The following is a 10,729-nucleotide window of genomic DNA, read 5'->3' on the forward strand; positions in this document are numbered from 1 at the left end:
ATCCCAATCAAAATTTCAACAAGTGGTTGCTTTGGGTCAAATGTGGCAAGTATATATGGAAAGAGAAGGGTTAAGGGATAGTCAAGACACTACCAAGACAACCAAGGGCTTGCTCTAGTAGATATAAAACCACATAATCATTAAGACAATGCGGACTTTTACTAGGATAAAAAACAACAACAATGGATTGAGAGGCCACAAACAGACTCACCCATATAGATAATATAGATATTATATCTATATTATCCATATAGATAATATTATCCATATAGATAACAACAACAAAGGTGTCATGGAAGAAGAGAAAGAACGACTGTGGGGACAGAGTCCCAGAGAGCAAGACGTTCTCCGCCTCATGTGGAAAGGTGCGGGCTCGGGTAGTAGATGGCCATCAGCTGTGACTGGGTGGCCGTCAGCTGTAACCAGTTAGCCAATTAGCCACTGATATAACTGCCATGACTGCCTTGGTTGGTTGGTTGGATGGCAGGCAGAGAAGCAGATGGCAGGTTGAGGATCAATCAGGTGGATCCTACTTCCTGTGTCTCGCCCAGCCGCCAGGGAGACTGGGGTGCAGGAAGACCCCTTGTTGGGGTACTGACGGATATTTGCTCCCTGTATCTCCAACCCAGCCGCCAGCAAGAATATAGTGGTATGACTCCCCTATCTATGGCTCCTTTGGTGTTCCTTTTTGGCCTCACCATGTCCTGCATTCTTATGCGGGGAACAGGACCAGAGTCCCTACATGACAACGACCTTGACAACAAATGGTGCAAGCTGGATAACCATATGGTACAGACTAGATATCCATATGGAAAAGATAAAAATTAAAAGACTGATACTTCATAACTACACAAAAATCAGTTCCAGGTAAACTATAGCTCTAAATGTGACGGGGCAAAACAAAGCTCCTAATCCACAATACAGAAGAATAACTGTTACATCCTCAGGGTAGGAAAAGACTTCTCAAACAGGACACAAAAGCACCTACCATCATTTTAAATAATTTTAACAGTTTTAAGAGAGAAAACTGATAAATTAGACATTAAAATTAAGAACTTCTTCAAAAAAACATCATTAAGAGTGAAAAGGCAAGCCACAGAGAGAATAGCATTATCTCAATGACCTCAAACTGGAAACACACCAAATGTCCATCAACAGAACAAGTTGTGGTTTCTCCATACAATGGAATACTACATAGCAAAGGAAACAAATGAACCACAGCTACACTCAACAATACAAATGACTCTCAAAAACATGTTTAGTAAAAGGGGCCAACTGTATTTCAGTAAAAATACAAACTGAAGGATTTCATTTACACAAAGCTACAGAACAGGAAAAATTAAACTACAGTGTTTAAGAATGAATGTTTGGGCAGTAAAACTACAAAGAAAAGCAAGAAGTAACTATATATAATAAAAATCAGAGTAACAGTGACTGGGGGTAGTGTGTATTTCTTGACCTTGGCGGTGGTTACACAAGTACCTGATTTATAAAAACACACTGAGCTATATATTTTTTTCTTTTGTGTACTTTTAAATTTTAAAAACTCAAAAATACTCAAGGGCATCTAACGTTAGGTAGGGAGGGCTGCAATGGTGCCTTGTATGCTTGGCACCTTCAGAAATATGGGACTATCTTTACTTACAGTTCCAGTATCTTAAGTACACTTACCTTCTAAAATCATTATAAAAAGCTGTAAAACAATTGAACAAATTGCCCTGATAAACAAATATTGATTAGAACTCTAATAGCCAGAGCAAGTTTCTTTGGCATCCAAAGAGATGAAAGGGGTCTCTCTCAGTATGAAAACATGAATGGAAATGCTAAATTCCCAACTCAAAATTAAGAGTTACTTCTGGAAAGGAAGGTTAATGAGATAGGGAAAAGTTTGAAGGCCTTTCTATTGTAATGTTTATACTTCAGTTCTTCAAAAAAAAAAAAAAAAAAAAAAAAGGCTAAGGCAAATATGTAAGTGATAAAATTTACCAAAATGGGGTGGTGGATACATGAGTATCTCTTATATGTTTACTATACTATGTTGGAAATATTCATAATTAAAGGAAGTAAAATTAAAGAAGGTCCTATACTCTTTTATCAGCTCATTTTCCAGGTTAAAATTCTGCTTCAGCCTAAGCAAATCATCTCTTCAGCCTTCCAGAGACAACATACAAAATATTCTAAAATATTTATGTTCTTTACCACCACCACTAAATTCCACGTTTTCTTCTTCTCTAGGCCAAATATTTGCCTTATAGTTCGTCCAGTTTCATGTCAAATTTTTCATATACTTCACCATTCCAGCCCTTTTATTCTGGATGGCAATATCCCTCAAAATGAAGAACCACGATCCCAATAATTTCACTGTATGAGAGGTTCCTCCCATCTCATTTTCGCCAGCCAACTTTTAACTCACGGATAATTCTGGTAAGAATAAATTAGTTCTTTTTCTTTCTAGCTTGTCTGGCTATATAACCTCCCAAATGGAGAATGCCCTTGTACTAGACATTGGGTTATCATCTGCCGAACATTCATAGCTCTCTTTTCCAACAGAACCCACCCTGAAGTCTAAGCTGATCATGGAGGGACCATTCCCCCGCCTATGTCTTGTTTGGCTAGAAGCATCTGATACAATTCTGTCTGATAAGACTTGAGGTGTCTTCTGCTGGTCGGGTTTGAGAAAGGTTTCTTTACTCTTAAAAGGAGATATACAAGAAAAGAGAGTTTCTTCTTCCCCTGGAGTTATCACATCAGAGCATGTCCTCTGAAACTACACCAACATGCTGCAACCACCAGGCAACAGGCTGAGGAAGGCACAGTACAAAGAGGGTGCTGAGCTGCTCAATTAACCAACCTTATAGGTGCCCCACTCCAAATTCTTATTATCTTTTTTCTGGACTACAGTCTTATCCCAGTCATATTGGTTACTGAGTCAACCTTTTCCTAATGTTTTGTCTACCAGCTAGTGATTGTAAATTTGGTGCCAGCAGCCTCTTCTCTTCCAAATAATCCCATATCCTGATTTTTGTTTGTTTGTTTCAGGTATACAAAACAATGTAATAGACATTTACACCCCTCACAAAGTGGTAAGTCCCTCCCCCAATCTACTACCCCTCTGACATCATATACAGCTGTTACAACTCCATTGACTCTATTCCCTATGCTGTACTCCACATCCTGTGACTATATATATGTGTGTGTGTGTGTGTGTGTGTGTGTACACATATACATACATATATATATATATATATATATACACACACACATACATATATATATATACACATATATATAAACTTGCAGTTGACATTCCGTATCATTCAGCTTCAGCTTCAGGTGCACAGTGCAGTGCTCAGACATCTACATCATCCCTGAAGTGGTCTCCCTAACAAGACCATCTGACCCCATACAAAATCTTTACATTACTGATTATGTTCCCCAAACTGTATTTCATATCTTCGTGGCTATACTGTGATTACTAATTTGTACTTTCTTTTTTCTTTTGTGTCCTGTTTGAGAAGTCTTTTCCTACCCTGAGGATGTAAGTTATTCTTGAGGAATATTGGGGAACAGTGTGTTTCTCCAGGGCCCATCAGCTCCATGTTGTTGTCCTTCAATCTAGTTGTGGAGGGCACAGCTCAGCTCCAGGTGGTTGCAGTTTCCAATTTTCAGTTGCAGGGGGTGTGGACCACCATCCCAAGCAGGAACTGAACCGGCAACCTTGTTGTTGAGAGCTCCTGCTCTTACCAACTGAGCCAACTGGCCACCCCACTGATTTGTACTTTCTAATTCCTTTATCTTCTCCCCCAGTCCCAACCCCCTCCCACCTAGCAACCCTCAGTTTTTCTTTTCCCTATATCTCTGAGACTTATTTGTTTTGTTTATTCATTTATTCTGTTCTTTAGATTCCACATGTAAATGAGATCAGTATTTGTCTTTCTCTGTCTGACTTATTTCACTTAGCATAATATTCTCTAGGTCCATTCATGTCACTGCAAAGGGTCTATTTCATTCTTCTTTATGGCCGAGTAATATTCCATTGTATAAATGAAGTACCAGTTTCTTTATCCAATTGTCTGCCATATCCTGATTTTCATAAGCCTCCCCACAGGGGGTCACATTTTCTTAAATTTTTTTGTCAGAATACAAAGATGAAACAAGCTGACTATTAAAATATAAAAAAGAACTTACATATTATATTAAAAGGCGTTAAAAGTTTTTAGAAGTCCATAGAAAATATAAAAACACAAAGTCATCTGTAATTATATCCTTTAAACCACTGTTAGCAGTTTGGTATATTATGTTGTAGCTTCTATGAAATTAGTTTCTTTTAAGGAAAATACTCTTGTCAGGGTTTTTGGTAGTGAGGAGGACAGGTAGACATGCATGAAAAGAAATCTGCAATCAAAAGGGAAACATTATGAAACACCCTGATAGAGGAAAGAAAGAGCAACAGATGTAGAATAGCACATACTGATTCATACCCTGGGCCTTGATGCATGACTTTAAACCCTTGGCCTCTAAAGACTCCCTTTTTAGGTGGGATAAGAATACCTACTTCACCAGACTGGGAACTTATATAAGATAATGTACCCAAATGAGTTCTGTTGGCACTTTTTGGTTTGCTGGAGTTATGTTTTGTTTTTCTCCACTTGAACATAAGAATCACCTGGGAGCATTTGAAAATGAGAATCCCATATGTACTCAATGAGAATCTCTGGGAGTGGGGCCTAGAAATCACATGCAAGTACATTTAGTAGAGTAAAAAGCACAATGCATTATTTGTTTTTAGCACTATACTGTTTAGAGTCTAACACCAGTAGAATGAATAACAAATAAAAACTCGTATTTTAAAAAGATTATAGTTACGTTTAAAAAGAATTCATTTAAAAAGACTTCATGATACTACTTATGTAAGAAAAATTCTCTTAGCAAAAGTAATTATTGTTGGGCCGGCCCGGTGGCTCAGGTGGTTAGAGCTCCGTGCTCCTAACTCCGAAGGCTGCAGGTTCGATTCCCACATGGGCCAGTGGGCTCTCAACCACAAGGTTGCCAGTTCAATTCCTCAACTCCTGCAAGGGATGGTGGGCAGCGCCCCCTGCAACTAAAATTGAACATGGCACCTTGAGCTGAGCTGCCGCTGAGCTCCCGGATGGCCCAGTTGTTTAGAGCATGTCCTCTCAACCACAAGGTTGCCGGTTCGACTCCCGCAAGGGATGGTAGGCTGTGCCCCCTACAACTAGCAACGGCAACTGGACCTGGAGCTGAGCTGCGCCCTCCACAACTAAGACTGAAAGGACAACTTGAAGCTGAACAGAACCCTCCACAACTAAGATTGAAAGGACAACAACTTGACTTGGAAAAAAGTCCTGAAAGTGCACACTGTCCCCCAATAAAGTCCTGTTCCCCGTCCCCAATTAAATCTTTAAAAAAAAAAGAAAGAGAAAACTAATTATTGTTATACTGGATACAAAGGATTGGAACTCATTTTTACTTGAATGCGCCTCCATGGTTCAACTTCCATCCCAGGCCATAAATCAACTACAATAAATTTAATTAAAGCATCAGAGTAATCTAGTTTATCTCACTAAAAATAAAACAACTCATGAAAATTGGATTGTAGGCGATTTCAAATTCTCTCAAATGGCCCCCTCCGCAGAAACTACAATTACTGTACAAATATTTAACTCTACTTTTTTTTTTAACTTTTATTTATTTTAAGCGTGTTTTTCCAGGACCCATCACCTCCAAGTCTAGTTGTGGAGGGCGCAGCTCACAGTGGCACATGTGGGGATCAACAGACACCTTCTTTTTAAGAGCACTGTGCTCTAACCAACTAAGCTAAACAGCTGCCCCATATTTATTCCTATGCTTCATCACACAGAAAACTTTATTTTCTTTCAGTAGTTCATTTTAAGACAATTCAAAATAATTGTTAGGTGCCAGCTTCAATATGCAATCTATGCCACTTTTATAAAATGCATTACTGATTGATCTATATGGATACACATCACCAAAATGTTTACATTGAGGTTTCCCTGTATAATACGATTTCAGATTACTTTTCATTCCTTGTGCTTACATGTATTTTTTATTTTTACAATGAACATGTACTACCTATATAGTATTTCTTCTATTATTTAAAAAGAAAATGTAAATGCCCAGGCCGGCCTGGTGGCTCAGGCGGTTGGAGCTCCGTGCTCCTAACGCCAAAGGCGGCCGGTTTGATTCCCACATGGGCCAGTGGGCTCTCAACCACAGGCTTGCCGGTTCAACTCCCGCAAGGTATAGTGGGCTGCGCCCCCTGCCGCTAACAACCGTACCTGGACCTGAACCTGGAGCTGAGCTGCGCCCTCCACAACCAAAATTGAAAGGACAACAACTTGACCTGGAAAAAGTCCTGGAAGTACACACTGTTCCCCAATAAAGTCCTCTAATAAAATCCTGTTATCCTTCCCCAATAAAATCTTTTTTAAAAAATGTAAAAGCCCAAGAATTCAGTAACGGTAAATAACATAAAGAATCTTGAAAGATTTTCAAGTTCAGATTTTCCAAAGTCAAACAACATCATATAAGTTTAAAAATCTGATTTTTATATTTGGAAATAATTAATAACCCTTCACATATTACTGCCAAGAATTCTAAGCTCTTCAGCTTTAAAAATAACTATGTTTTCAAATGCTATAAAAGATATTATCAGGTCAGCAGACAAACTGGAATATAGACAGTATTTGATTTGATCATTCTATCACCATTAAATTTTCTTAGGTTGATAACTGTACTAAGGTTATGAAAGACAATGTCCTTGGTTCTTAAGAAACACTGGTACACACCATTCTTAAGAAATACTCATACACACTGAAGTTTTCAGGGGTAAAGGGGCATGACAGATGCAACTTACTTTCAAATAGCTCAGCAAAAAATGCATAATAATAAAATGAATAATAAAGCAAATGCTAAATAGGGGAAATGTTCACTGGTGAATCTGGGTAAAGGGTATGAGTTGTTTGTACAATATTTGCAATTTTTTGTAAGCTTGAAATTTTTTCTAACTAAAATTTTTAATTGAAAACAAAACAAAAAATAATATTTAAGATTGTCCTAAAAAAAACTCTTAAGATCATGCTGGACCAACTTCAAGCAAGACTTTACTGGGGGGGAAACTACTAATAAAAATACTCATGCAGAACCAACTTCAAGCAAGACATTAAATTAGCACTGTCCTGTAGAAATATAGTATGAGTCATATATGTAGTATTTCCTAGTAGCCACGTTAAAAAATCAAAAGAAACAAGTAAAGCTAATTTTAATATATTTCACTTTGCCAATGTCTAAAATATTATTTTAATGTAATCAACGTAAAAATTATTGAGATAATTTACATTTTTTCATACTAAGTCTTCGAAATCTGGTGTGCATTTTACATTTACAGTACATCTCCATGCAGATGCTAACTATTCATAGGAAATACTTTATCTGCATTTAGATTTCATAAAATGTAGTTAAAAAGGTGGATTCACATAACCAAGTTGTTTCAAACATATAAGTTTTCCAATCACCAATTTGAATATCAGTTTTTAACGTAAATTAAAATTCAATTCAATGAAAAATTTATTCCCCCGTCACAATGTCCACACTGCAAGCTCAGTAGCTACATTACGGGGTAGCACAGCTTTAGGTGATGAAACAATTTCCCTCTATTAAAGGAAGACCTGATTTATAAAACTTAGTTTATCAGATTTATCAAGAGACTTTTAACAGAGTTATAATAAAATAATGACTGATACGCCTATCAGAACCAGACATTCCCTATACCAACACTCAAAAACACCAACACAAAGCCTTCTTTATCCTCTGCTGCAGGTGTCATACTTTGAGTTTCCTGAAATTGGCTATTAAATGGCCCACTTATTTTTAAATGTGGGAGAAAGAACTCAAGTTCTGGCTCTCAGAAGCTTCAATGTCCACTGCACAGAGTACAGAGTTTCAGCACAAACACCGTTTGAGAATCCCAAATGGGAGCATGCACACTACAGGACTTGTCCCGGATTTAAAAGAGGAAGTGACCCTGAGTACAGAGGTGGTTTTTCTTTTTAAACAGGTGTAAGAGATTAATTCAGTCAACACCAAGCAACACTAAAGATTCGCCAATCAATAATTCTGTGCCAAGCAACTTGATCAGGGATTTGGCTAGAATCCCTCTGGCTAATCTCAATGAGGACCTTTCCAAAGACATCCCAATTTAGGCCATTCTCATCTAAATTAAGGCTTAGGCAGTCCTTTGCCTGACAACAACAAATAAAGAAAAAATATATACATGCGAATATAATTTTGTCTGCTTGACAAAGGAAAAAAATATTTGAAAGATAATTTAGTGTGGGCAAAAGCATAGTTCAAAAAATAGAAGTTAACCATAAAATAGCATTTAAAAACCATTTTAGGGAAATTGTCTAATTCCTACTTTCTGTCTAGCCAGACTTGTCCACCGAACAATGTTGTGGGTAACATCACATTTAATCCACAACAACTAATGCTGATATTGTTAGCCCTTCTTTCCTTGCAGATATACAAGTGTTAATATTCTGCTTCAACTTGAACGGAAGATGTTCTTCATAATTGATTAATCCTTTATTGTGAATTCACTAGTGCCTGAAGTTACTCATACCCCTGGGAAAGTGAGGTTAAAGAGTGTGAACAATGGTTTTCGACACCCTGCGCCAAACCTTAAGGTCTGTAGTCTATATAAAATCCTTTTTTCCCTTCCCCTGCTATCCCAGTGTTCTAGCTTGATTTCAAGGGACATATTGGGAACCACAGATATAAATCTAACCATTGTGTGGAAGCTAAAATAATCATAATCTAAAAAAGCATTTGTATGTAAACATTAACAATTTCTATTTAAAATTTAACTCCCTTTTTCCCCCTAAAGACTCACAAAACTTTAAGCAGAATGAATACAAACGTTTTGGGCCATTTCAGTGGACAAGGCTTGTTTTTTATTAATTTTTCCCGTGGAAATACTTAAATATTCTGTAGCAGAACACAGTCTAACTTGGGGTTTTTATTAAAAAGTTCTGTCAATGACTACGTAATCAAATCCAGTTCACTTCTCTCTGAAATTAGCTCAATACGCAAAATCAATTGTAATTTGAAAAATAGTGGAGAGGGAAAAGAAATCAACGACACCACCAGAAATACACATTCCAGTCCAATAGTTCAAGTGCTATCTGGAGAAAGCAGGTAAAAACAAAGATCCCGGTCTCCCCAGAAACAAAAAGGTTTCTGTGAAGTGGCGTCGTCCAGATACGCCGCAGAACCCACACAGACCTCAGCGACCCGCCTGTTCCCGCGGCCTCAACTCCAGAGAATCGTCCACGAATCCAGGCCACTTAACCACCTCGCAGCACAAAGATGTTTACAGGGTTATCAGATGCAGAATTACTTAAATTCTTACACCAGAAAAGAAGAATTACACAAAGCCGTTTTTACCTTCCTTACTCGCGGAAACTCACTCTAAAAGGGAGCAACAAGGACATCAGAGAGGAGTTTCCCCTGTTTATTAGACTCAGGCAAACAGCTATATGTAACAATTCCTCTCCAAGGCCTGGTGCCGGCGCGGGGGACCTCCTGGAGAGGGAGACAGGCGCGCAGGAAGCAGACACACCCGCGGCCGGTGCAGGAGGGTTCTCACCGTGCAGCCCAAGCGCACTCGCTCGACACCGCCGCACTTCCACGGGCCAACCCGGGAAGCTGCATCCTGCAGCGGAACCCACCTCGCCAACAAAGGCTGCATCTGCCGCTTCCCGGGAGAAAGACCACCACCGTCCGGGGGGAGCGCGCGGCCCCCTCGGCCCCCTCGGTCCCGGGCCGCCCCCGAGGTCCAGGACTGCGGACCAAGGTTCGCACGGTCCCGGGGGAGGGCGCGGTGGGCTTCTGGGCCGCGCGGGGTCCCCCCAAGAAGATTGTGGCGCCACGGGAGGCATGGGGGCAGGGACCGCCGGGGCGGTCCGTCGCCCCCCGCAGCCCGATGCCTTTCATTTGGCCTCTGCGGCGGCGGAGGCAGCCCGACCTCCAGCGCTAAGCACTGCGCCAAGCAGGGGCGGGGGAAGGAGCGCCAGACCCGCCGCAGCGCCGGACCACCACCTCTCCCACGTGCCCACCCCCAGCCCGGCCAGTCCTGGACCCCGCGGTGCTACCCTCTCCGCAGGCCGCGCTTCCACGGCGGGCGAAGGAGACTACGCTCGGGCGCTCGCCCGCTCCCCACCTCGATGTAGCCGGCTAGTGCCGCGGCGGGTACCGTGAGCCCGAGCAGCAGCAGGACCAGGAACCTGCCCGTGGCCGCGGTCCCGGTCACCGCCATCCCTCGCCGGGTATTTCTGACGCTCCGCTCTCACTCTCACACACAGGTACCAAAGAGCTTCCCCACCGCGACCCAGAAGCATCTGAAGCCCGTTCGCCGCCGCCCCGGGGGTTTTACACCAACCGGAACTGACTTCACAGAACCACGCCTTCCTCCTCCACCGCCCAATAGCGTCCCGAAGAACTGCACCAAGACACGTCCCCTTGTTCAGCTCAGACCCAATCAGGGCACCGAATAGGCTGCACCTCCCACCCGCCCCAGCCGCGAGCCCCCCGCCAGCCCCGCCCCCAGGTCGCTGATGGCCCCGCCCCCGCCCGACTTCGCGGCGAAGCTCAGGGGTGTGAGCGGGTTGGGCTCGCGGTCCGCCTGGAC

General features: G+C 41.4%; 1 protein-coding gene across 4 annotated transcripts in view; it reads right to left on the reverse strand.

Annotated features, from left to right (window-relative positions):
- Positions 1 to 10,441, reverse strand: part of APLP2 (amyloid beta precursor like protein 2) — an 84,127-nt gene extending 73,686 nt beyond the window's left edge. For all 4 annotated transcript variants that reach the window (XM_074321639.2, XM_074321638.2, XM_019713973.3 and 1 more), the window contains exon 1: positions 10,262 to 10,441. In XM_074321639.2, coding sequence (XP_074177740.1) covers positions 10,262 to 10,357 — 96 coding nt within the window. In that variant the 5' untranslated portion in view covers positions 10,358 to 10,441. The remainder of the gene's footprint in view (positions 1 to 10,261) is intronic.
- Positions 10,442 to 10,729: the final 288 nt, after the last annotated feature.

Source organism: Rhinolophus sinicus, chromosome 9, assembly GCF_057876585.1.
Source record: "Rhinolophus sinicus isolate RSI-liver-muscle chromosome 9, RSI-T2T, whole genome shotgun sequence".
NCBI lineage: Eukaryota > Metazoa > Chordata > Mammalia > Chiroptera > Rhinolophidae > Rhinolophus > Rhinolophus sinicus.